Source organism: Pseudonaja textilis, chromosome 13 (assembly GCF_049901715.1).
Source record: "Pseudonaja textilis isolate UNSWEBS1 chromosome 13, rPseTex1.2, whole genome shotgun sequence".
Taxonomy (NCBI): domain Eukaryota; kingdom Metazoa; phylum Chordata; class Lepidosauria; order Squamata; family Elapidae; genus Pseudonaja; species Pseudonaja textilis.
The window spans coordinates 15,770,201-15,796,476 of record NC_142002.1 but is presented as its reverse complement, the minus strand read 5'-3'; the positions used below and the strand labels follow the sequence as shown (position 1 = coordinate 15,796,476).

At 45.6% G+C, this 26,276-nt stretch overlaps 3 protein-coding genes and 2 non-coding genes across 6 annotated transcripts; 1 reads left to right on the top strand and 4 right to left on the bottom strand.

Moving 5' to 3' along the window:
* Positions 1 to 1,330: 1,330 nt before the first annotated feature.
* LOC113442303 (protein FAM200C-like) lies at positions 1,331 to 10,719 on the bottom strand. 2 transcript variants are annotated; one of them, XM_087941464.1, is made up of 7 exons: positions 10,510 to 10,719; positions 7,722 to 8,294; positions 6,793 to 6,907; positions 6,278 to 6,360; positions 4,512 to 4,638; positions 4,197 to 4,397; positions 1,331 to 3,427 (listed from the first exon to the last, which is right to left on the bottom strand). In XM_087941464.1, exons 2-7 carry the CDS (start codon positions 8,100 to 8,102, stop codon positions 1,584 to 1,586), a joined length of 2,751 nt encoding a protein of 916 aa, XP_087797590.1. In that variant the 5' UTR covers positions 8,103 to 8,294; positions 10,510 to 10,719; the 3' UTR covers positions 1,331 to 1,583. The 2 variants fall into 2 exon arrangements, with proteins under 2 accessions (XP_087797590.1, XP_087797589.1); XM_087941463.1 differs by lacking the exon at positions 10,510 to 10,719 and adding an exon at positions 10,182 to 10,399.
* Positions 10,720 to 10,811: 92 nt separating this feature from the next.
* LOC113442245 (uncharacterized) lies at positions 10,812 to 15,009 on the top strand. The gene is made up of 3 exons (XM_087941462.1): positions 10,812 to 10,897; positions 12,618 to 12,734; positions 13,611 to 15,009. Exons 2-3 carry the CDS (start codon positions 12,701 to 12,703, stop codon positions 14,714 to 14,716), a joined length of 1,140 nt encoding a protein of 379 aa, XP_087797588.1. The 5' UTR covers positions 10,812 to 10,897; positions 12,618 to 12,700; the 3' UTR covers positions 14,717 to 15,009.
* A 1,702-nt stretch (positions 15,010 to 16,711) lies between these two features.
* Positions 16,712 to 23,245, bottom strand: RPS17 (ribosomal protein S17). Its single transcript, XM_026709784.2, has 5 exons — positions 23,152 to 23,245; positions 20,749 to 20,900; positions 20,212 to 20,317; positions 17,489 to 17,554; positions 16,712 to 16,839 (listed from the first exon to the last, which is right to left on the bottom strand). Exons 1-5 carry the CDS (start codon positions 23,152 to 23,154, stop codon positions 16,759 to 16,761), a joined length of 408 nt encoding a protein of 135 aa, XP_026565569.1. The 5' UTR covers positions 23,155 to 23,245; the 3' UTR covers positions 16,712 to 16,758.
* LOC113442417 (small nucleolar RNA SNORA71) lies at positions 18,957 to 19,091 on the bottom strand. The gene has a single exon (XR_003374972.2). It is a non-coding gene; the product is annotated as a small nucleolar RNA SNORA71 (small nucleolar RNA).
* On the bottom strand, positions 20,538 to 20,668 carry LOC113442416 (small nucleolar RNA SNORA71). The gene has a single exon (XR_003374971.1). It is a non-coding gene; the product is annotated as a small nucleolar RNA SNORA71 (small nucleolar RNA).
* Positions 23,246 to 26,276: the final 3,031 nt, after the last annotated feature.

The following is a 26,276-nucleotide window of genomic DNA, read 5'->3' as shown; positions in this document are numbered from 1 at the left end:
AAACATCTCAATTCTCTTCTGGAAACGTTTAATGCTAATTATTGTTTGTAGAAAATAAACACAAGCCCTCACCTTTGTTGAGATGTTTGTTGTTGGCTTTGCCAAGACACGTATCAGTTTGGCACAATTTACCAAACATCTTTTATCACTCTTGTCATCAGATGCCTCGCTTCTATTTGGAAGACAAGACACACAAATCAAAGAGTTTTCACTAATGGAGGGGTCATAAGAAATTATCCATCTAACATAGACTTGTATTGTACTTTATGAGAGATTCTGAATATGGTTATTCTTTGTCAAATGACTCCTTATCTCCTGGTCTTCATGTGAAACAACGATCATCATCTTCGGAGAACTGACTGGCTGGCACTAGCCTGGGAAAACATTGGTGCAGCCTCTATATAAATCCCATATCACACTTAATATCTCAGCACTTAAATCATACTAGTTGTGCTGCACAGCGTTTATATACATACCTTTTATGGACATTCACCGCAGATATAAAATGCTTATGATCTGGCCTTTCATAAGATTTTTGATTAAGTTTCATTAAACAAAAATCAGTCAGAAAAAGTGCCTCTGGACTCCTCTTGTTCCAAAGGTGCCTTTTTCAAAAGGCAATTGGATTTTGTTTTTCCTTAAAGATGTTTCGCTTCTCATCTAAGAAGCTGAACGGAAGAAGCTTCTTCGATGAGAAGTGAAATGTCTTCAAAAGAAAAAACAAGGGACAATTTTTGGGGACAATTGTGATCTGGATGACTGAAAACCTTCACAGACCTTTAGCCTCCTCTGGATTTTTCTAACCACAAATTAACACAGTTGTCTGAGAAATATCAGTAAGTTTCACTCCTTCAAATATCTGAATAAACAACTGAGATATGCATTATGCAACAAGTGATTTGTTCCTATTCTACGTTTTCACACACGAATCTTACATAAAAGGTTTCATGTTGCTTATTAAAGCTGTATTTTCCATGTTTTATGCCATGACAGACAACCTGTGGCCCTTAAAATCTGGTATCTCAGTTGTTGAGAATAGCAAAGTTCCTTTGCTGAGAGGCACAAGATATTAAAACTCTTAGAGATATTAGTTTTAAAAGGCAAGTGTTCAATACAGCTATCACATCCACCAGCTTCGGCTCGGCGCCTTGCCATCAATCGTGAAGAAGAGGGGTGAACAAATAGGCAATAAAGCTGTTACTTTTCTGATGGGAACTTGGGACGCTCAAGGCAGTGTCTGTATGCGACGTACCCCACTTTACACCTCCAATGTTATCCCTGTACATAAATGACCATCACACCCCAATGTTGGTAACAGATGATTCCACATATCAAAAGAGTATTTATTTGCATAGTAGAAAGGGCAGGTAGGTGTAGAACTCAACATTATTCCTAGACTACCGGTACATAATTATATTCACAGTACAAATAAATCGGAATACATTTCAGCCTAGTGTCTCTACCGTTTGATGGAACACAGAATAGAAAATAGAAAAGTTGGCAACATGAAGCCTGCTCTGCACAAGCTACTGATTAGCGCAAAACAGCCGCATGTTGCCTAAGTCTCACAGCACGGCTCCGTATTAGTGGGAGGCTTGGCACTGCATGCCGTCAGCCAGCCGGTTGTAATTGGGAGTGTAGGAAGAGATGGCCACTCGCAAACAGTCGTCCAGGTGCTTGTCCGTCATCCGTGTTCTGTTCTTTGACTTGATAAATCTCCTCGTCGAGAAGACGGACTCACACTGGTAAGTGGACCCAAAGTACGACTTGATCTTTGCGACCGTCTTCCTTAACAGAGGGAATTTTTGGGCGTCCACTAGGTTCCAAAAGTTGGCATGACTCGCGTTGGACTTCAGAATGATGTCGTTCTGAAGGCCCACTATCTCCATCTCGACCTCTTCCACCAAGGCCTGGCACAGTTCCCCGATGGCCGCGGCCGTCTCCGCGACATCAATCGGGCTGAAGGGGTTTTCAAAGAAGGACACCACCGGCTCGATGCTGGTGAATTGCTGGAAGCGGGCATGGAATTGTTCCTCTAAAGTCTCGAGGTAACTCACGAAGGGCGCGTTGTTGAAGTCGCTGTCCCCGACCACTAGCTTCATGGAAGGGAAGGGAAGGAGGGACTTCACCTGCAGGTGCGACTTCCACAACCTCAGTTTGCCTTTGAAGGCGTGGACGGAAGAGATCATCCCGGAGAGATGCTTCTCATTTCGGTGCAGCTCAATATTCAAACTGTTGAGCTCTTGCATCAAGTCCGCGAGGAACGCTAAATCCACCAGCCAAAACCGATCATCCAGCTGTTCCACATACTGATCTTTGGTTTTTAAAAACGCCTTTATTTCATCCCTCAGGGTTAAAAACCTGGCCAGGATCTTGCCTTTGCTGAGCCACCTGACCTCCGTGTGCAGGATCAGGTCTCCGTACTCCGTGTCCACATCCTTCAGGAGGGCTTTAAAGAGCCGATGTTGCAAAGAGACGCCGCGGATGGAGTTTATGATTTTTGTAACCACGTCCATGACGTGTTTGAACTGCAGGACTTTGGCACACAGTGCCTCTTGGTGGATAATGCAGTGATACGAAATGAACTTGGGAAAAGCCTCGTCCTTCTGGCAGTGGGCAATGAACCCGTCCAGGCTGCCCACCATGGCTGGTGCCCCGTCGGTCGTGATGGAAGAAAGCTTGTGAAGAGGCAGGTTGGTTTCGGTGGCGTAGTTTCTGAACGTCAGGAAGATATCCTCACCCCTCGTTTTCCCTTTCAAGGAGAGGATTTTGAGCAGCTCTTCCTTTACTGCCAGATCGCTGAAGACGAGCCTCACGATCATGGCCAGCTGGGATGTGTCGGTTATATCGGTGGACTCGTCCAGCTGCAGGGAGAACCAGAGGCACTTCTGCAGGTCACTTTGCAGCTGGTACTCCAAATCGTTCGAGATGGATTGGATTCTGCGAGAAACGGTGTTGCCGGACAACTGGAGCTTTTGTATCGCGGTCAGGATCTCTTTCTTATTGGAGAAGCCTTCGAAGATCGAGTCGGCGGCCGTCAGGAACACCTCTTTCAGCAGCTCCCCGTCCTCAAAGGGCTTGTTTCTTTTAACCAGCAAGCTGGCAATTTTGAAAGAGGCGATGGTGGTGTTCTTGGAGTGGACCACGGGCTTGGTATAAACGGTCAGCTGGGAGGCAAATTTGGACTTCATCTCTTTCACTTTCATTTTGCGCAGCTCGGAGTCCAGGGGGTAGTTTTTGGCGAAGGTGCCGTGGTTTCTCTCAAAGTGCCGCTGGACGTTGTGCTTCTTTGCCACCGCGACCGTGGACGAGCAAATTAAGCACACTGATTTGCCGTTCACGTCCATGAAGCAGTACCGTTCCTCCCATTCTTTATGGAACAGATACGTCCTTTGTCTTTTACTGGCTGGCTCGCTTATTTTTGCAACTAGAAAGAAGACGAGAAATAAATCACGGTAGTTCAGCGTCTGCTCGTCAGCAAAGACATTTTTAAAAGTTTTTTTTAATTATACTCCCTGAGCAGGTGGTGTGATGGAGTGTAGTCTGGATTCCCAGGAGGGAGGGGCTTCCTCCCAGAAATCAAGCAGAGGTTGGAATGCCTGGGAGCAGGAAGAAGGCTAAAAGAGCCCCTCCCTAGCAATTCGCAAGATATATCTCTAGTTATGCAGCTATAATCTGCTTTAGTCTGGCAAGATTCTGTCTGTCGGCAAACAGCAATAAAGAAACTACTCAGAAGGGACTCCAGGTGTCGTTCTTGGGACCTAAACACAGCTGCCATCTTGCCTTTCAGCCCCTCCCTTCCCCATCACTCATTAATGGCATTCCATGCTCAGCAAAACCAGGACATTGAAGAGAACTCCTTCCACACGCTAAACATATATATATACTTTCTACCCAAAGAATTGTAAACATCTTCTTCACACCAGATTTGAACACCAGCACTGCGGTGGTGCAGTGGTTAGAATGCAGGACTGCAGGCTAACTCACTGCTCACTCCAGGAGTTCGATTCTGACTGGCTCAAGGTTGACTCAGCCTTCCGTCCTTCCGAGGTGGGTAAAATGAGGACCCGGATTGTTGGGGGCAACAGGCTGACTCTGCAAACCACTTAAGAGAGGGCTGGAAAGCACTGTGAAGCGGTATATGAGTCTGTAAGTGCTATTGCTAAATAAGCAGTGACCCAGCATTCGGCACTTACTATTCATCTTCTCTATTTTTTCTTGGACTGCATTTTGATGGAAGTTGCTGCTCTGCGAAGCGGAGCACTCGTTCAGTTCCATCATCCTTTTCCGATTTGGTACTGATTTTCTCCTCTGCTTCTCCCTCTTTTTAATGCCGTCTCCTTCTGGCAGCCCCAAGGATGGGCCTCCTTTTCTCTCGGCCGCCCACTTATCAGCTTCTGCAGTGAACACAGGAACCTAGTAAAAGCTCTTTGGGGAAACAGAGGCACTAACCCAATCCCGTTAACGCACGCTGTGTTCAGGATTGTCTTGTTAGGAAGAGAGGAGCTCACCAAAGGCAGCCATTAGTCCACGGTCTTGCTCCACGGCTTGCTTGCGGAAAACTTTCTGGCCAGGGTCTGGCAGGATCCCTTCCTTCTCGGTGACCTGAACAGCTACATCCTCTGTCACCACTGTGCCCTGAAAAAGATTAATAGGAAGTTGAGTCACTATAGCAAAATTCAATGGCTAGTTCACCATTGGGGTGGAATCGTGATTAGGATCCTGTATTGGTTTGTGGGAATGACGTGGAGGAACGAGGGGAAGAGATGCTACCCAGGGAATGATCAGATAATAGGAGAAGGAGCCCTCAACTGCTTAAGGGGCAAAGGAAAAAACGGAAAAAGCACCTTCTCTAATCTATACCTATAAAAGCGAAATACCACTCAAGCATCATCACAAAATCTCCAGGACCGTAAAGCCTACAAACTTGAAATTTGGCACCTATGTTCCTCTTGGCTTCTAGGTGCTCATTATGAAAGGATTTTTTGAAATGACCATCAGAGCATTAGTATTTCCTATATTATTATTAAGACGCTCTGATGCTAAGGAGTTCTACTCCCACCTGAAAAGAAATCTCTTCCAAATGCAAAACACAAGCAGGAGAGAGGAGTTTCAGTTTCAGTCTTAGTTTCACAGCACTAAGCAGCTTTAGTACAGAACAGTTGAGCTAAGCCACGCCCAGGCTCCTTGCTGTCTCCTTGCTCACACAGCAAATACTGTTTCACTTTACAAACAGCCCTCAACTCTCTCACATACTGACAGGATGCTAACCAGATGAATACCGATGGATCCTGGTAGGCAGAGGCAGAATTCCCACCCACCCCCTTATTTTCCTTCCCAAAAACTAAGCCCAATCACATAGTTTCGTAGCGAAGCATGGGTGTCCAGTTAGTATATCAGACTGTTAAAGGTGACTGTGGGAGATTTCAGACTTACACGTTAGCCTTCCCAAGTAAACCAGACAAGGAAACACAACCACATGAATTAATTCTACTATACGGTAGGGCTGCATTAGCAGAATCTTGCACAGGTAGATTCAAAGGTGGGGAGCAGAGGTGATATTCAGCAGGTTTGGATCGGTTCTGCAGAACCGATAGCAGAAATTTTGAGTAGTTCGGAGAACCGGCAAAACCTCCACCTCTGACTGGCCCCGCCCCCATCTCTTCTCCGCCTCCCACTGAGTCCCAGCTGATCAGCTGGGTCTTCCTTGGTTGCCCTGCCAAGGGAGAACGGAGCTGGAAAGCAGGTTAGTGGGGTGGGGAGGGAATGGGGATTTTGCAGTAACCTTCCCCTGCCACGCCTACCAAGCTACGCAGCCACGCCCACAGAACACCACGCCCACCAAGCCACGCCCACAGCCGATCAGCTGGGTCTTCCTTGGTTGCCCTGCGCAGGAGAACGGAGCTGGAAAGCAGGTTAGTGGGGTGGGGAGGGAATAGGGATTTTGCAGTAACCTTCACCCTGCCACGCCTACCAAGCTACGCAGCCACGCCCACAGAACACCACGCCCACCAAGCCACGCCCACAGCTGATCAGCTGGGTCTTCCTTGGTTGCCCTGCGCAGGAGAACGGAGCTGGAAAGTAGGTTAGGGGGGTGGGGAGGGAACGGGGATTTTGCAGTAACCTTCCCCTGCCACTCCCACCAAACCACGTCCACACAAACAGTAGTAAAAAAAATTTTTGAATCCACTGGCGGGAAGGCTAAGCGAAAAATGGGGGCGATCAACCTGCAATTCTCTCTCCCCACCTCCGCAACAGCCACCACACTTTCCCCTACCTGAGTCTGTTGTGTGCTTGTTATGTCTCCTCCGCCACAAAGAGAGGTTGACTGGGCACGTATCACCGACATCATTTCATGCCCTGGAAGAAACCAAAGGTGACCCAGGCAGTCCTTGACTCACAAAGCAGTTCATTTAGTAACCGTTCGAACGGCACTGAAAACGAAGTGACTGATGACCGTTATTCACACTTATGACCGATGCAGCATCCCTAGGGTCACGTGATCAAAACTTGGATGCTTGGCAACGGGCTCGTCTTTATGACGGTTGTAGTGTCCCTGGATCACTTTCTGACAAAGCAACGTCAGAGCCAGGCTCCCTTAACAACCGTGTCGCTCACTTAACAAAGGGAGGGCGGGGGGGCTTTGCCTAACAACCACGCAAGAAAACTCGTCAAAATGGGGACAAACTCAACGCACGTTTCCACTCTGCAACGTAAACGTCAGGCTCAGTTGTGGTTGTCATGTGAGGACTACCTGCCCACCTTCAGGCTGAGCCACCTGTCTGTCCTCACCTTGTAGGATGGAGGTTGCATCCCCTTCGTGTTTCATCCACCTTCGCAGAGCGCTCTGTCGGGCATCTGAGGAAGTCTTGAAGGGCTCGGGAAAGTTGGGCCCCGATTCTGTGTACTGAAACATAGAACAAAGGGGTGTGTGTGTGTGACATGGTTAGGAACCCCACTGTCAGCGTTCCAGCAACCTTCCATTCCGCCCAATAACTTCTCAAAAGTTCCGTTTTTATTTGGATAGTTAAACTGGCACATCTGGGGAAATCCCGAATCTGAAAGTTCCGGGCTTCCTTACAATAAGTAAAAACTACAAAAAAATCCACCCCCTGCACCTATCAATCACATCACATGGCCCAATCACCGTCCCTCCCAAGTTGAGACTTCCTCTCACTTAGGCGCAACACCACCTGACCTTGAATCAGAAAAAGAATGTTATTATGTCTAAACTAGATATACTCCCATAAATTCCCCCCTCCCGCTTTCCCAGGCTAGAGATGTGGCAGTGCGGGAGCATCGGATCTCAATATGGCTTCCAAAGCTGACACCCATCACATGTACCCACGTGGAAAAGAGAACCAGAACGTTCTCAGCAACTGAGAAGGAGGCCCCTTGGATCAGGGCCACAGGTGGTCTTCAGCAGGTTCTGACCAGGTTTTGGAGAACAGGTAGCGGAAACTTTGAGTTAGTTTGGAGAACCATCCAACCCCATCTATTCTCTGCCTCCCATCGAGTCCCAGCTGATCGGCTGGGTCTCCTTTGGTTGTCCTGCACAGGAGAACGGGGCTGGAAATCAGGTTAGTGGGGCAGGGAAGGAATGGAGATTTTGCAGTATCCTTCCCCTGCCACGCCACGCCTGCCACGCCACGCTCACAGAACCAGTAGTAAAAAACAACAACACCTGAATCCCACCCCTGATCAGGACCAAAGGTTTTTACCTGCTGTTCTTCTTGTTTCTTGTCTTCAGCCTGGGTCAAGAGGAAAATTTCCGCCAGGGCTACAGCTTGGGAACTGGTCTCTGCTCCGCATTCCCGGACCCACTTCTGCATCTCCGGGGGAATGACAGCCAAGAATTGCTCCAGGATGAGCAGGTCCAAAATCTGGTTCTTGGTGTGTTGCTCTGGCCTGAGCCACAGATGGCAGAGGTCGTGGAGCTTCTTACAGACCTCCCGAGGCCCCTTGGCATCCTGGTAGTGGACCTGCCGGAAACACTGACGATGGACTTCCGGGCGAAGCCCCCAGTTTTCTCCACTGCTCCCCGACTTGATGGTCTCAGGGTCCCTTCCCGCTTCTGGACCAGCTGCGTTTTGCTCATCCATCCTTGAGATGTTTTTTGGCCCCCGACAGGACAGATGACCTTGCTAGGATGCCAATTACAGTCACCAGGGACAATGATGGCTCTGACTGATAAGGGCTACCACACGTTCTGTAAAGTCAAGACCATGGAGTGTCATTGCAAAGTTGGTTCTTCTTCCGGGAGGGAAAGCATTTTCCCAGCCAAGGTTGGGTAGCTATCAAAGGAACCAGAGGGAAATCCATGTGTCAATTCATAAAACATTCCTATGCCTGTTTTAGTAGTTGCCATTAAAAAAGGGGGGGGGAGGGGGTTAGGAAGGACATCTGGAAGAGCAATTCCAACTCTTATCTTTAAAAGATTGCAACTAAAATACCAGTTTTTGCCCTCAAATATATTAAATTGGACAGCATGAAAGATGACACCCAGTCCGTGAAGGTGCTCAATTGGAGAATCTGGTTTAGGAGACCCCCCCAGGGAGGAGAGTAAATTATGTACGCCAGAGTTCGCTGCGTGCAGCGCAGTGCCAGGATGTCGCCTCTAATGAATCCTTTGAAGTTTTTTGAAGTTTGGCTCAAGAATCATGATTTAATTAGAGCGATTGCTGGAATCCTGCTGAATGAGCCTCCCTTTTGGACATCAAATTTTTGATCTCTCCGTTTATTTATTAGGTACGTCACACAGTACTCTTTCCCAAGGATTTTGGAGGGTGGAGTAAAGGGGCCCTCAGCAGTGCGAGACAACAAGGCAAACTCTCAACCGTTTTATCCTGTAAAAACGAGATGGTTCTACTCTTGGCAACTCTTAAGACTTGCGGACTTCAACTCCCAGAATTCCCCAGCCAGCATCCTCCAAAAATGTGATCCGGTTTTAGCGGGGAGACGTAGCCTTAGTCCAAAACCACACAACTTCCCATCTGCCTTCACAGAGTGACTGCAATCCCCTTTTTCCTCTACAACAAGATTACATTCCATTTACAAACACTCATTTAGTGACCGTTCCTGGAGTGGTGTGGTGGCCTAGAGGTGGAGCTCTCGCCTCACAGTCAGGAGGCTGGGAGTTCGATCCCAGGTAGAGGCAGATATTTGCACAATGAAAATATATCTGCAGAACAAAACTCCTCATTGGCAACAGGGAGGGCATCCGGCCAGTAAATACTCCGCTAGCTCCATTCAGTTGCCCAGACTCCACCTGGCAAGGGATTATGGGGGCCATTAAAAGATGATGTGACTTAGCGACTGTTCCAGTACAATGGCACTGGGAAAAGTGACTTTATGACCCTTTTTCACACTTACAAATATTCTCGCGGTCACCTGATCAAAATTTGGAGGTTTGGCAATTTATGGTGGTTGCGGTGTCCCGGGGTCCTGTGATCACTTTTTGCGACCTCCAATGGCCAGGTTCACTTAACAACTGTTACTAAATCCACGCAACGATTCACTTAACAATGGCGACAAGAATAGCCATCCAATGGGGGCAAAGCTCACTTAACAACTGTCTCGCTTAGCGACAGGAATTTTGGGACTCGATTGCGGCCGTACGTCGAGGACTACCTGTAGTTCTCTGCGGGATCCAAGAGAAGAGCTGCAAAAAACGAACGCCAGCCCAACTCCCATCCGTCAGCACCCCATACAAAACAGACATCCTCTTGGGTTCCTTCCACGGGACATTTGCTCCTTCAAGACCCCACCCACCCCATGCACAAGAGAGAGGGGGAATGGCACGGGGGTTGCAAGGGGACGCCCCCTTCAAGGGGGCGCCCGCCCCCTTACGCTCCAGGGGAAAGAGAAGGGCTGCCCTACCTGCCTTCATTGTTCTCTCTCTCTCTCTCTCTCTCTGGTCGAACAATACCTGGATGCTGACCTACCCCTCCCTCTTTTGGCTCTGCAGAAGGAAGGAAGCAGGACAGCAGGACGAAGCCCCCTCCCCACCAGCAGACCCCGCCCTGCCCTTCTTGTTTTGCTTCTTTGTAAAGGGGAGGGAGGGAAGGTTAAGTTCGAGCCTGGGCATCTCCCTTCCCGGGGGAGGGGAACCCCACCACCCACCGTCTCTGCAGCGCTGGGAGACACCGCCCCCCAACCTCTCTGCAAAGCTGGAAACTCACCCAATTCTCTCTCCCACCCCCAAAGGGGTCTCGCAATGCAAAGCTCCGAGCAGGGGGCGAAAAAGGCCACTCCCCCTTTTTCCCCACCTCCCCCCCCCCCCCCCCCGGTTGGAAAAGGCGGAGCAGGAAGAGCCCTGGGCGGGGAGGATCGCTTGCAAGGCAAGGACCCCCGCCCCCCCGCCACACCGTCCCTCCGCCTTCCCGCCCCAGTTTGCTTCCTCTCTAGGAAGGCGGCTCGTTTCATTTGACCCTTGCAAAGCCACGAAGAGGATGCACCCCCCACCCTCCACCCCCGTTTTTTTTTTGCAAAGCGGCCCAGGATACAAACATCTGGGCACCGCTGGGCGGGCGTGGTCGATGCGTGGAAAGTGCAAAGACGTGCAAAGTTGCAACGGACGCCCACCCCCACTCCCCGCCCTCAGGTGCATCTTTTGCTTCTCACGGGGGGGCAATAAAAAGCCCCCCACCCGCCGCCATCCCTGCTGCAGGGAGGCGCCTCGCCTCGAAAGCGCGAGCGAGGCTGGGCTGCGGCAGGGCCGCCAATGGGTTAAAACCAACGACGGTTGATTTCCTAGAGAGGAAAGGAAAGGAAAAAGGAAACAGGAAGGAGAAAGAGAGAGGCCTCTCTAGGAAGCAGGCTCCTCCCAGAAGATGGCTTGGGGGTGGGTGGGAAAGGCGCCTGCGCGGCCGCTTCTGCATGCTGGGACTTGCAGCTGGTGAGCCCCGGGGTTTTGGGGGGGGCTGGGGGGTGGGGTGGGGGGGAGAAGGGCGGCCTGGGGCTGCAGGGGCGAGCTAGGAAGGCGGCCCAGAAAGTAGAGGAGACCCCCAGGCTGCAGCCCTTGCGGGGAAGGGGCTTTTCAGCTCAGCCCCGTAATTCTTTCCAAGGAAAAATAACGGGTCTTGCAAGTAAATGAACAGATTAACACTTGCAATGAAAGAGCAGGAACAAACTGAACATTATCAGATGTGAGGATTCTTTTATCCATGGCTAGAGTCAAAAATAGGAAAGCTAGAACTGATTAATTAGGCCAGTGGAATACAGAAAAATACCTTAATAGAATTGAATACGTTAAGAAGAGGAATGCTATAGTAATGGAAATAACTTTTTCCTTTACCATTACATCTTACTCTTACTATAAATCAATATCTTTTATCCTTACATCTCAATCTTCTCCATGGTATATTTACATATTTCCTCATTCTTTTCCTAATTGCCGTTTTATTTTATTTTATTTTTTATTTCTAAACCACGCATATCAGGCCCTATAATAAATTGAATCTTCTCTGTCTTTTATAAGTAAATACATATACTGAATAATGTGAGGAAATGCAAAAGATGTATTGATGTTGATAACAATGTATAAAGTTTTGTTTTAGGCTTTTTTAAAAAATTTGGAAAATTAATAAAAAATTATTTTTTAAAAAAAGGAAATAACTTGTATACCAATAGGATAAGAATAGAGAATATTATTAAACTAATGAATATGTTGTTGTAAAATATAATTGTTAGAGCACAAGATATTTGTATCCAGACGACACTCCGTTAAATAGAAGATGGATGTATTTTAAATAAAATAACAATAATTAAAAATAATAATGTTCTTGGTTGGTATGCATGGGAGAGTGGGGTGCGCTTGGCCTTGAAACATGGCCAGAAAAGCCTGCAAACCCACCCACCCCCCAGTCTCCACTTTGCATAGCAATTCTGAAGAATGTGGTCCACGGAGGTTTAAACTAGGCATAATCTTGGCTCCTTTTAAGACCTGTGGACTTCCAGAATTCCCTTGCCTGGATGGCTTGGCTGGGGAATTCTGGGAGTTGAAGTCCACAAGTCTTCAAAGGGGCCAAGGTTGCTCTCTCCTCCAGGGCTTAAACCGGGGGTCTCCAAGCTTGGCAACTCCTAAGACTTGTGGACTTCCAGAATTCCTCAGCCAAATTTAAGACTTTCCACAAGTCTTAAAGTTGCCAAACTTGGAGACGCCTGCTTTAAATCATACAGAAGAGAAACTGGTGTTTTTCCCGAAGATCTTTCCTTTTATATATCTTTTATGGACACTGAGAGCATTTGCACCAAGACAAATTCCTTGTGTGTCCAATCACACTTGGCCAATAAAGAATTCTATTCTATTCTATTCTATTCTATTCTATTCTATTCTATTCTATTCTATTCTATTCTATTCTATTCTATTCTATTCTATTCTTATTGTACCCTATGACTATCATTAAGTGTTGGACCTGATGATTCTTCACTCTTGACAAATGTATCTCTTCTCTTATGTCCACTGAGAGCATTTGCACCAAGACAAATTCCTTGTGTGTCCAATCACACCTGGTCAATAAAGAATTCTATTCTTAAAAAAAAAAAGTTTCATATGTTTATACGGATGCGTATTTTGTATGTAAAGCTGGTGAGCAACTTCCTTTTTTCTTTTTTAGAGTCACCTGTCTTTTGAAAAAGTTGTGCGTTGCAGAGATGTGGATTTTGCTGAATCTTGAGCAGAGTTCCTGACAGTCTAGTTATGGAAGAGAACTTTGGGGTTATGAGCCCTATTGGTAAGTTTCCCCGTTTTCTGAGGTTTTAAGAATCAGAATGCTTTGCACAATCTGCTTCATGACTTTGTATTTTTTCTTTTGGTGTATCAAAAGATTATGTGGCATGGCTAATTAAAACGTTTGTTTTTCCGATTAATGCAATTCTGCAGTCATCGGTTACAGTAATTGAAAGTCACCCCAAAGATTAAAAGCACAATGCAGTGATTTATCAATGTTAGATTATTAAACCCTTAAGAAACAGTAAGAAGTATCATGAAATCCTAGAAATTGGGATTTAAGAAGCACTTTTTCTGACATTGCTGAATTGGCCAGAAATGATATGTTAAAGTAATGAAAATTTAATAGCTGATCAGCTGCTGTACTGAGGATGAGTCAGGGTGCTGCCGCTTTAAGAAGCTGTCTATATAAGGGAGGCCATGTGAGGGTTTCTCTCACCTTCTATCTCCACTGTAGTTCTCATGTAGAGTTGAAGATTGCTTGCTTGTCTGGTATTTGCCTACCGTGTGTATGTATGTATGTATATAGTAGTCTTGTATATAAATCACTGTTAAAAAACAAAGCCTCTGTGTCCTGTGTTTTGTTCCTGGGCTGTCTCACAAATAGTAGCCAAGCTATAAACACTCTGACATGATACTACAATGAGGAATAGCTAGCTCCATTATTTGTAGTAAGAGTAAAAAAATAGAGGATACTGTAAAATTTGCCTGCCAAAATATAAAAACTCGAAAGATTGACTGTGTGACATCTTATAGTTATTCTGATGGTGGAATTATTACAGAATAATGACCCCTCGTCTTCGAAATAAAAAAGACAAAACAGTGGAAAGCTCAGATGGTAAGACAAATTTAAAATACAATTTTCCTGTTTTCGTTACAGAAGCTAGCCGTTCAGAGATGGAGAATAAAGCAGAACCGTGTGTTTTGGACACAGAAAAGAAGGGAGATGAAAAAAGGGAGCCTCACAGAAGGAAAACTTCTCCCTCTCTGGCCCAAAATCACCCTGGTCAGTTTGCCCGTGTGGGGAAAAACAAAGCGAATGAAAAGAATACCTTCCTTCAGCGCCAGAAAAGTTTCCATTCGGACTCCAACCTCATCGCTCACTGCACCAGCTACGTCAAGGAGCAGCCGTTTAAATGCGAGAAGTGTGGAAGGACTTTCAGTTTGAACGCACACCTCAGCGCCCATCGACGGATGCACACGCAGGAGAAGCCCTATAAATGCGCCCAGTGTAGCAAGAGCTTTGATGCGATGACCAGCCTCACCTGTCACCAGAGGAGCCACACGGGGGAGAAACCCTATACGTGCTCCGAGTGTGGGAAGAGCTACACTTCCAGCACCAGCATGGCTTACCATCAAAGGACGCATCGCGGGGAGAAGCCCTACAAGTGCTTGGAATGTGGCATCGGCTTCAGCCTGAGCACGAGCCTCATCTCTCACCAGCGCATCCACACGGGGGAGAAACCCTACAAGTGCCTGGAGTGCGGGAAGAGTTTCCGCGTGAGCACGAGCCTCACCTCCCACCAGCGCATCCACACGGGGGAGAAACCCTACAAGTGCCTGGAGTGCGGGAAGAGCTTTTGCGTGAGCACCAACCTCACGTACCACCAAAGGACGCACACGGGGGAGAAGCCCTACAAGTGCTTGGAGTGCGGGATCAGCTTCTGCCTGAGCACCAGCCTCACATACCACCAAAGGATCCACACGGGGGAGAAGCCTTACAAGTGCCTGGATTGCCAGATGAGCTTCCGACGGAGCTCGGATCTCAACACTCACCAGAGGATTCACACGGGGGAGAAACCCTACCAGTGCACGGCGTGTGGAAAGTGCTTCCGGGTCAGCTCCAGCCTCACTTCCCATCAGAGGACACACACGGGGGAGAAGCCGTATACCTGCTCGCAGTGTGGGAAGAGCTTCCGGAGAAGCACACACCTCAACGCTCATCAGAGGACCCACCGTGTGAATCCTTCCTCTGGCTACGTCTGAAGGCAGATCTCATTGAGGAACCCAAACACCCCAACAAGTCCTTTGAATGTGTGGAACGAGGTTAATTTGTAGCGGACCAAATGGAGCACATTAATGTTCTGGAACTAGGATTTTTTTTTAAAAAAATACTTCCTTTTCATCTCCTTTGTCCGGATGTTTTAGTGGCTGGCTTCTACGTCTCCTTTACTTTCGTTCTGTAAATGTTGAAGCCGGATTAAAACTTTGCGTAACTTTAGTGCTGAATTGTTATACAAGGGGACAAATTAAATCTTTAGTTGTCCTTTGCTCCTCAGGTAGATGCTGAAACTTGCTAATTCTGTCTTTGGAGTATTCAACTGTTATCCCCATGTCACGGCTTTCCTCTCGGATGAGTAGATGGCTGCGGTGGGGTCGCATGAGAAACTCATCGCCTTAATGGGCAGTTTCCGGGATGCAGGGCCACCGCACAGAATTCCGGAAAATAAAACCTGCACATCTGGAGGAAGCCAAGTCAGAAAGTTCTAGTATAGGACCAGAGAGAGGTTACTTTGATCTTAAGAACTACCGTGTTTCTCCAACACTACGGCCTCCCCCAATAGGAAGACCCAGCATGTTTTCTAGGCATGAAATGAAATTAAGCCCCTCCCCCCCCCAAATTTAGGCCTAGTTTAAAACATGCAAAATGGGGGGAAGGGTGGGGGGACTTGGCGTTAGGAGCGCCCCGCGGGCAGTTCCTCGCCACCAGCCGCTCCTAACGGGTGATCATGGCGAAGCGCAGAGAGCTCCCTACTCCCACCAAACACCTTTGCTGCAGACCCAAGACCTTTGGCACCTGCCGCTTTCCCTTCTGCCCATTCCACCACGTTTGAGCTGCCGCTTCTGTGTTTGGAGCTGCCGCTTCTGTGTTTGGAGCTGCCGCTGTGTTTGTAGTGGCGGTGGTGCTCCAAATGGCAGTGGTGCTCCAAACAGTGGCAGTGCTCCAAACGCAGAAGCGACAGCTCTAAACGTGGCAGTGGTGCTCCAAACGGCGGCGGCAGCTCCAAACACGGAAGGGGCAGCTCCAAACGTGGTGGCGGAATGGGCAGAAGGGAAAGCAACAGTGGCAGATGCCAAAGGTCTTGGGTCTGCAGGAAAGGTGCTTGGTGGGGGTAGGGAGCTCTCTGCGCTTCACCATGATCACCCGTTAGGAGCAGCTGATGGTGAGGCTGCCCGCGGGGCGCTCTGGATGAGGATGCAAGGGGAGGGAATTACAGATGGCCTAGCCGTTTTTTCGGGCTCAAAAAAAATAAGGCCCGGCCTTATTATGTGAGAAACATAGCATGTGTCTAGGTAGACGTTTGACAGCTTGTCTGTGGGAATTGTCTGTTGAGATATGGGCACATGTTTCTGAGAGGCTGGGCACTTCTCCATGACCTCTGAAAATCATGGAGCACAGGCAGAGTGCCAGATTATTATGAGTCCCATCAAGGGTTATTCCTATCCTCAGAAAGGAGCCGAAAAAAGAATGGTCAGGTCGATGTTGATACTGGGGCAAAATGTTTAACAAATCATTAAGCAGTCCGCTTGAGTGCCTTTAATGCTAAAACATCTTGCTTTGGCAGGGGTGTTCCTCAAGAATAATTTGAGTTCTATCATTACAATTTTATAATCTTGTTATAAAATTCGGCCATGGGAATGCGACAGACAATGGGGGTCTTTATTCTGCAAAGCATTTGATAAACCATCCTGTGGCAAATTTAAAATTTGTGGACTTCAATTCCCAGAATTCTTCAGCCAGCATGCAAAAAGCAGCCGAGAGCTTGGGGGGAACCCCAAGATACATATTCTAAAACCCTATGGATATAGGATTCGCTTGGTAGGGGCCTGCTGCGTTACATCTAACCAATACTGACTTAATCAACAAATCAAAGTTAACACAAACGCTGCTTAGCAGATACAGGAATGCAACCAAATTCTTACTCTATGGTACAACACTTAGCTGGAAGACACAGGTATTTGAAATGATACAAGTCAAGGTGTTGTTTCTACATATTTATTGTAAAAGTGACAATGCGGAAATGGCTTTAGATGGCGCCTCTTGGAGTTTTGAAGTTCATCCCTACGGTAGGCTGTGTGACCTGCAGGTTGGACAGGCTGCCAAAGTCCTGCGAATAGAAGAGAGAGCCAAGACTTAAGGAGATCCCTGGGGCAAGAGCCGAAAAAAGTATCTTTTCACTCAGGCTAAATTATCTACTTGAAACCAGCTGGGTGATCTTTGAGGGTCAATTTCCTTGGTGTGCGAAAATAAATTGCAATCATCATGCATTCCCCAAAGTATTCTAGTGATTTGCCAAGTTATGTTAGCTTTATCCCCTATAATCTGCCTGGCTTTTAAACACGATACTATATAATAATATTGCCTGCCTGCCCCCCCCCCTCCAACCTTTCAGAACTACTACCAAGTGGGGTGATTTTTTGGGGGAAGGATGGGGGCAGAGGGCATCTTCATGTCTTAACTCCTGATGACTGCCTGGGATAAGTTCATGCAGTTTTATGGGTAACATTTTCGGAAGTGGTTTGCCATTTCCTTCTCCCTAAGTGTCAAGGGAGGAGCTGGCCTGAAGTTTCCCAGCTGGCTTCATGCCAAGGTAGAACTAGAACTCACAGTTTCCCAGTTTACACCCTGTTGTCCCTAACCAACCCACACTGATTCTCCTGGGTATTTTATTTTAGCTTAACTTTCAGACCCTTAATCCAGCCACTTGGTTTTTAGAAAAGCAATCCTGTGGGCAGCCACCCCAATGCCCTACTCACCAGCAACTTCAACATTTCCTTGGTATCTGGATCCACTTCAATGATCTCCTGATCCAGGGCAGAGACCTGAAGAAGAAGAAAAAGGAACCGATTGGCTTGGTGGTAACAGGGGCCCAAGAATTATGAGTCAAAACACAGCAATCGTGTGATGTATACATTTATCATAAACCCCCTTCCTGCAGGCAGCCTGAGATTGTCAGCAAGATGCTTCGAGAAATATGAGCAAGAAAAGGAGTTAAAGCAGAACTCAACCAAAACTCTATGCAGATACAATTGTGGCATGTTTACAGCCTTCCCTAACCTATTACCCCCCAGATATTCTGGAGAGCATGTCCAGGAACGTCAGTTTGGTGCCAACAGTCCTGATGGACAGGAATGATCGGCTCCTAATCCTAAAACTTTTGGAAGAGGGAAACTTGTTGAGGAAGGCTGACACACATACACCAGAATAAATATATTCTCCATAAAAACTACTGTTACAGAGCGAAGCACTGGGCATCAAACACAAACCGATCCTCAATAAGATTATATATTCATTTGGTGTATCCTTTATTCTCAGATATTCTAACCAGTAAAGCTTTAAGGACAAAATAGGTAGTAACTGCAAATACTTTTTAATAATTCTGGAGCCCCAAATGTAGAAACTTAATAGAATAGCCTTTCCACTACTGACTGAAATTTGAGGTCTCGGAGATCATGCAAAACATTTCCCCTCATGCTCAAAAGGAAGTTTTCTGCCCACATTTGCCAAACTAGGTTGCAAACAGAAAGCATTATGGCTCTTCTCCCACTTAAATATTATTACAGGGGGAAAAAAATGACCTCCAACTTTTAGTCACTCAGGAACAACAAAAGAAAAAAAAAACAAGCTTCCAGATAAAAAAATAGACATTTCAGTTAGACCATTTCCTAAATATATCCAAGGAATTGTATGAGGACAGCACTGTATTCAAGTAGATAAGTAATCCAAAATGGATGTATTCAAGTAGATAAGTAATCCAAAATATCTTCTGGGCACCAGAAAATACCTCCTAACTTTACTCTTTAAAAATTATTTTATTGAAAAATAAAATTATGTATTGATCTGAATTATTATACATTTTGTGGGGTTTTTACTTCCTGTCATTTTTGTTCATTATCATAATTTTAATCTTAACAAAACCAGAGAAATTTTACCCAGCTTAGCTATTTTTCTATAGGGCTAAACAACTACAGCTTTAAAAAGTCAGGGTCCTTCCAGAGCTACTTTGTAGATCATCAGAACAGAAAGAAATCAAGAACAATATTTTACATGTCTTTCTGTCAAGAGATAAGCCACGCAGAAAGACAAGTGGATTGTTTTGGAACACAACAGAATATAGTACAGCAAGAATGCCCTTAACGTTAATGAGGAAAACAGCAATCAAAACTATGACCTCCAAAACCAAGTATGAAGGAAGTATCGGGGGCTATCAGGCTAAATGAAAACTGTCCGGAAAGCTCAAGTGTTCGAAGGACACGGGCAAGAGACTCCACAAACATGGGAAATGCTTCCAGGCATCCTCTCTGCCTGCACTATCGATGACAAAGGCCACAGGTGAAGGCCTCCCTTTCCAATGCAGGCTCAGTTCATCTTCCCTCCAGGAGGGAGACAGGCAGGACAAACACCCCCCCAACCTCTGCATTCTCGACTTGAAACCACGACGGAGCCTCAAATTTCTGCTCAGTGAGTTTTGCCACATTTTACAACCTTTCTTGCCACCGTTAAGTGAATCACCGCAGCTAGGTTAGCGACACGGTGGTCCTATGAATCTGGTTTCCCTGTTGACTTTGCTTGTCAGAAGGTCACAAAAGGGAATCGAGTGACCCCGGGATGCTGCAACCGTCGTAAACAGGAGTCAGTTGCCAAGTGGCTGAAATTTTGATCACATAACCACGGGGATGGTGTGACGGTCGTAAGTGTGTTAAAAAAGTGATAAACGTCCCTTTGGCATGCTGGTGTTAACTTTGAATGGTCACTAAACAAGCTGCCATTAAGTATCTGTATTCCCTGACCTAATGCTAGGCCCCATTCACACAGGCAACCACAGTTAACACTCCTGCGAGAACAAGTTCCTAAAACTGACTTGGTTCATATCGCGTTCTTCTGACGCTTTAAATCAGGAGTCCCCAAACTTGGCCACTTTAAGACTTGTAGACTTCAACTCACAGAATTCTCCAGCCAGCACAGGGAATTGAGGTCCACAAGTCTTAAAAGTGGCCAAGTTTGGGGACCCCCGGATTTAAATTCACTCCTTGAACATTACAGATGGCAAGAAAAGTATGGCTTCAAGTCAGCTGAGTGATTCTGAGCCCGGACTGATCCTAAACTGAACGTGTTACTCCTAAATCCACCATAGGTTTTATTCATTCGCAGTAATGATTTGAATCCCAATTTATGGACCAGAAAAAAAAAGTTTTATCAGGAAAGATTACAGACAACCCAGGAACTACGTTTTGTTAAGATGACTTCACATATTTCAGAAAGGCTTTTCTTGCCATGCAAAATTGACTAGGCCCGAAATGCTTTTTTTAAATTTAAGACAGGGGTGTTCAACCTTGGCAACTTTAAGACTTGTGGACTTCAACTCCCAGAATTCCTCAGCCAGGAGTTGAAGTCCACAAGTCTTAAAGTTGCCAAGGTTGGACACCCCTGATTTAAGACATGAAACCTCTATGAAACTCATCCGAGACATAAAACTTACCTCGGGGACATAGTTATCCCTCCTTTCTCTTTCCTCTTCTTGTAGTTTGATAGAGATACCTCTGACTGGCCCTCTTTGAATGCGCTTCATCAGATGGGTGACATACCTGTGGAGAAGAACGGGGGGGCGGCCGGGGGTGTGTGTGTGTTAGTATATTTCACTGTGATTCCCTACCCACTACAAACAATCAGGCATTCAAGCAAAAATCTCAGTAACTGACTGAACTGACTCAACAAAGCTTAGCCTTAAAAGTTTAAAAGTACAGGGAAATGCCAAACTGGAACAAAGTTATCATACATCTGTTCAAACTACACCGTTTTCAGTAATGTCTGAAAAGCTCAGGGTTTGGTAGGAAATAAAGGAATCCTCCAAACACGGGAAATGCTCTCAAGGATGTTTTTCCTGCACTATCAATGACCAGGCCACAAATAAGACCAAAATCACTTTCGATGCAGGTTCTGCCAAGGAGCAGAATCCAGATTTCGAATGACCGCGTGTGAGAACTCTGCACGAAGCCCCACCGGCAACGATTCCTACCCAGCGATTTTGTTCCGCAGTTTCTTGCTAGGGATGATGGCGATCTCCTCACACACGCGCTTGTTTGTGTGGAAGTCATTTCCAAGGCGAGTGTAGTATTTTTCAATGATCACCCGTGCCGCTTTTTTCACCGTCTTGGTACGGACGCGTCCCTAAGGGGAGGCAAAGAGACAAATACATCAGCAACTCAAGGAATGAATAAAGACTTTCGAATTTTGCAAACCCCTGAGAAATTTGAAAACCAGAGACGACCAAACCAGTGATCTCTAAGCTGCATCTCTGTTGAAAAGTACGTACTTGGGAGTAAAAAACCTCAGAATTTCTGCTTTTGTGGATGACAAGCTGGAATATAGTTTCTTTCCTAAGAAAGCCTGTAATTTTCAGCCCTTGCTTATCAACGGAGACCGAGTGGAGCAAGGGGCCAGTTTGAAGTTTCTGGGTGTTACCCTAAAAGAGGAACTGACTTGGAGTGCCCATATTGCAGTCCTGGTCAAAAGGGCCCAGCAGAGATTAGACTACCTGAAACTTCTCAGAAAACAACAACAGAATGAAAAACTGCCGGTGACCTTCTACCGCTGCACCATAGAGAGTATCTCAACTTACTACACCTCTGTAGGGTTTGCCAATTGCACAGGGGCAGATAGGACAGCACTCCAGAGGGTTAACGTATTGCTCAGAAGATTGGTTGCCCTCTCCCCTCTTTGGAAGAGCTTTAGAGCTCCCGCTGCCTTAAGAAAGTTCAAAACATCCTCAAAGATCCACCTCATCCTGGGAACCCCCCTTTTTTTTTGAACTATTACCATCTGGCAGACGGTACAGGATAATAAAAACAAGGACAAATAGGCTGAAAAACAGCTTCTATCCCAGGGCAGGAGCTCTTTTGAATTCTGCTGTATAGTGCAGTGTTGGTGCGGTGTCGGGGGTTTTCAATTCAATGTGTGGAGTGTGAAGGATGCCTGTTTGTGTTTATTTTCATGGTCATGATGTGCACTGAAGATGGTGTTTGATTTCGTTGTATGAGGTGCAATGACAAGAAAGTAAACTAATTTTTAGAAAAAAAAAAAGTCTAAAGTCCTGATGAGCCAATACGAAATGCTTGCATCTACCTGTTCATCTTTTGGCTGTATTATTTAAGTTATTAAATGGGACAATCGTTTTAAATTTTTCTAAGTGTTTATGGTTTTGAATCCCACCTGTACCTGATGACGGAGTTCACATGTTGCACTAAATCGCGATAGGATTGGATTGTTTTTGGCTACAAACTAGTTTTTAAGGCTGAATACAACACCTGATCCCAAAGTGTATGGCAGGGAAAGTTGAGCAAGAAACAAGTTAAAAATTCTGCTTTTACCCCCCAAGCCGTATAAACAAGAGTTAGGCAACCTGGCATTACCATTCACACACAGTGGCAAGCCAGGCGAGAAAAAGGCAGGTGTGTTAAGTCCCAAAACCATCGAAGGATTATTAATTAACCAGTATAATAGTTTGCCTTCAGACACTGTATGTGCTTCCTTACTAGAGGTTTTTAAGAAAAGACTGGAAAGTCACTTGTCTTAAGCGGCTTAAGTCTCTTATTTGAGCAGGGAGGTGGGGTGGACTAGAAGACCTCCAAGGTGCTTTCCAGCTCTATTCTGATTGATCACTGGAGGTTTTTAAGAAGAGACTGGACAGCCAGTCTATTTGAAATGTTACAGGGTTTCCTGCTTGACTAAGGGGGGGGGGGTTGGACTAGAAGACCTCCAAGGCCCCCTCCAGCTCGACTCTCATTCCAATTTACCGTTTCACCCTGCAGGTGAATATCCCACGGCAAAGATTCAGAGCTAGCCGGCCATCCTCAGTTCGATGGGAAGGAAATCTCTCTACCTGTTGGATCTCTGCCTGCCAGGTAGCAAAGGGGGGGGGTGGATAAGGCAGGAGGGCCCCAAACCATTTTATTTTTATTTAGTTTAGTTTGTCAAGCATGTATGAGAAAACAAGTATAAGTAGGAACATAACATATAAACATAGGAGTATTAAACGGGTATAAGTAATAAATGATGAGTACGAATAAATGGGAAGAGGAGGATAGGGACGGTAGGCGCGCTACTGCGCATGCCTCTTTTCCTCCCCCCAAACGGGGGGAAGACCCCCGCCCCTCACAGTCCCAGATCGGACCCCCTTAAAGCCCCCAGAGCCCGTCCGGCCTAGCTATTCCCCCGCAGCCTGCACGACCGCAGCCATTACTGCGGCGGGGGGGGAAAAAAACATGGGGCACCCTCCTCATCCCCATGGAACAGGCCAGGCCGCCCGTTCGGGACGATTCTACCGACAGGCCTACCGACGCCTCCCCCGGGCGCCCCGCATTTCCCTCCCAGCGCCGCCACCGCCGCGGATGGCCCCGGATTGCTCCGTCCCCTCGCTCACCATCTTAGCAGCTCCCGGTCGGAAAAGGGAGCAAAGGATCTTGGGAAAGGAACTAGAAAGGTCGGTCTGGGAGAGCAAAGCGAGCGAGCGAGGCGGAATCGCGCTTCTGGTGGCGGCCCCTGGCGGCCTGGAGGACCGCTGCACAAGCACCGAGTCCAATGAGTTTTTTTTTTTAAATAATAGAATATAGAATAGAATAGAATAGAATAGAATAGAATAGAATAGAATAGAATAGAACAGAGCAGCGAGCCCCAAACTTGGCAAGTTTAAGACTTGTCTTAAAGTTGCCAAGTTTAGAGACCTCTGGAATAGAGAATAGAGAATAGAGTAGAGTAGAGTAGAGTAGAATAGAATAGAATAGAATAGAATAGAATAGAATAGAATTCTTTATTGGCCAAGTGTGGTTGGACACACAAGGAATTTGTCTTGGTGCAAATGATCTCAGTGTCCATAAAAGAAAAGATACATTTGTCAAGAGTCAAGAATCATCAGGTACAACACTGAATGATAGCCATAGGGTACAATAAGCAATCAAATCATACTAGGAAATGGTCAGTAAAAACTGTTAGGGTACAGCAACAAGGTTATGGTCATACAGTCATAAGTGGGAGGAGATGGGTGAAAGGAAGGATAGTAAAAGTAATAGATAAACTTTTCGCTGTTATTTTGATTTTTGGATAGAATGGCAGCACTGACGGGCTTCTGGAATTCAGGAAAGGGGCAGAGAATGCTTCCTGAAAGGAAAGACAGATAAAAGAATAAGTAAAATAAAAGGGTTATCTTACCTTATTGTTTTCCAAGGAATATCGCCAGTGTGGGCATAAAACCCAACCATGTTCATCCTGGTGTCCCTTGATGGAAGATTTCAGTGCAGAAACACAATATTTTATGAGCTCAGGATAAGGAATGTAGCAACATTCTCCTTTTTCGGAGGGGTGAAAGTGGAGGAATAATGAGGCTGTGCAATGCTTTTTCTACAGTTTAACACGGGAGTTTATGGGCTACATAATACTAAAAAATTCATCATTAAAAATGAATTAATATTAACAGCCTTACTAAACAATCTACTGATAAGCTTCAAATAAGTCAAGTTCTAAGTGGGATGCCAAATTTCCAGCGCCATTCCAGAAATGCATAGGATCTGGAAAGAAATTTGTGGAGAAACTATACAAAAACATTTAGCAAATCATCAATTATATATATGTCAGATAGAATCTTCTTTCATCTGTATGTAAGATATATTTTCATGGTGAAGAAGTTTTAGACAAGAAAAACTTAACACGATTATTGGTAGTAAAAATAGAATATCCAAGTGCGACAACAGTCCAGAAATATGACTGTGTTGGGTTACTAAAGAAAATGTATCCTGCTTTTTTAAAATTATGTCTGGTTCAGTTCTTCAACTCATTTTTTAAAAAATATTTTCCCCTCAATATTGGAGTTCCTTCCCCAAATAATTTATAATGTGTTTTCCCTGTGACAGCCTTTTCTTTAATGGAAGAACAAAACAGATAGGAGAGATTTAAATCTATAAAAATAATTTCTTCTACATTTTTTCCCATTGAGCTCAGGAAAGAAAATGAATTATTGTGATTTTAAAGGTTTTTACTTGTTTTATATCAACTGTTTTATTTATTGTTGTGCACCATCCAGAGTCCCCGTTGAGGGGGAGATGGGCCACTATATAAATTTGATTGATAAATAAATTTGCAGGAAGAAAATGAGACTTTAATATTATGTGAAATCTATGAAGAGCTCATTTTTTTTAAACTGACATTTCTGCAAAGCTGTGAAAGTTATGCAGTTATGGAAGTCTTGAAATGAACAGGATTTCCCACAGCCAAGAAGTGACAATGCAACTCGTGTTCAGACTGAAAAAAAACACAATTACAGCCAATTGCATTAGCCTTGCCTGTGTGTCAACACAATAAACGCTGCCCTGCTCTCGACATTTGATCTTAACCAAAGGCTGAGCGAATGTATCGATCGAACTGCATCAAGAGGACAGCAATTTGGTCTGAGAAAAAGATATATACCGATGCCACAGAAATAAAAGATATTCCCCTGGGGGTGCTTTCAAACTATTATCGCAAGTGAAGTCTAAACACCCAGATCATTTTTATGCACAGGCTATAGGCTGTTCTGTTTAGCTATGAAGCCAAATATATATAGACTGTATTTAGTTCATTCAAATTTGAAAGGTGCATTAAATGCTCTAATTGGAATGTTGAAATAATGGGTGAACCGATTATTTACTTATAATTTTGATTTTTTGTTTGTTTATGGCCACAGATTTATACACCACTTTGGGCAGCTTACAAGCATGAAAAATATTAATGCAAGTAATCAACTTACAAACAGTTCGTTTGCTGACCAGTTACAACAGCCCTGAAAAATGTGACTTGATAGTTTTTCGGTGATGACCTTTCCAACATCCCCATGGTCCACTTAACAACTTGGGTTACTGATTAACTGCAGTGATTCACTTAACAGCCAAGAAAAGTCATACAATGGGGCAAAATTCACAACGAAAGTCAACAAGATATTTTAGGCTCAACTGTGGTCTTAGGCCAAGGCCTATATGTAATTAGTAAACACAAGGGCTTTCCTAACACCCTGGTCCAGAGCCAGGTTTTCACAGCTCTCTTGACAAAACGTCCTGAACTGGATCAGGGAAAGTCTCAAAGAAAATAACCCTTCTGGGAAAATCCCTGGATCCTTGGAATATGGTTTAGGCCAGGGGTCTCCAACCTTGGCCATTTGTGGACTTCAACTCCCAGAATTCCACAGCCAGCAAAGCAAAGCTGGCTGAGGAATTCTGGGAGTTGAAGTCCACAAGTCGCCAAGGTTGGAGACCCCCGATTTGGGCACTCATAACCTCCATACTATTTCCATTGGAATTATCTCTAGGTTCCTTATCGTGGGATTCTGGTGTTAGGTGATTTCATCCATGACTTACCTGTTCTTCTGATGGAAATATAGCGATACCTCTTCAAAAATAGATAATTGCATTTTTTTTAAAAAAAGCTGCCATTTGAGTTTGCATGGCCTTCTGAGAAAGGTTTAGGCGTACTAACGAGGACACTTTTTTTGCCACCAGATGATTTGGTTTTATTAAACAAATT

What these genes read in the sequence shown, in the direction of transcription:
- LOC113442303 (XM_087941464.1), bottom strand. Translation starts at nt 8,102, where the DNA reads ATGGATGAGCAAAACGCAGCTGGTCCAGAAGCGGGAAGGGACCCTGAG. An exon ending in CAAGCACACAACAGACTCAG is followed by an intron (nt 4,639 to 6,277) that starts GTAGGGGAAAGT and finishes AATCTTTTTCAG; the next exon opens with GGCACAGTGGTGACAGAGGA. An exon ending in TGGACTAATGGCTGCCTTTG is followed by an intron (nt 4,398 to 4,511) that starts GTGAGCTCCTCT and finishes TGTTCACTGCAG; the next exon opens with AAGCTGATAAGTGGGCGGCC.
- LOC113442245 (XM_087941462.1), top strand. Translation starts at nt 12,701, where the DNA reads ATGGAAGAGAACTTTGGGGTTATGAGCCCTATTG. An exon ending in TGGGGTTATGAGCCCTATTG is followed by an intron (nt 12,735 to 13,610) that starts GTAAGTTTCCCC and finishes TTTTCGTTACAG; the next exon opens with AAGCTAGCCGTTCAGAGATG.
- RPS17 (XM_026709784.2), bottom strand. An exon ending in CTGCGGAACAAAATCGCTGG is followed by an intron (nt 20,318 to 20,748) that starts GTAGGAATCGTT and finishes TCTTCTCCACAG; the next exon opens with GTATGTCACCCATCTGATGA. An exon ending in AGGAAATGTTGAAGTTGCTG is followed by an intron (nt 16,840 to 17,488) that starts GTGAGTAGGGCA and finishes TTCTATTCGCAG; the next exon opens with GACTTTGGCAGCCTGTCCAA.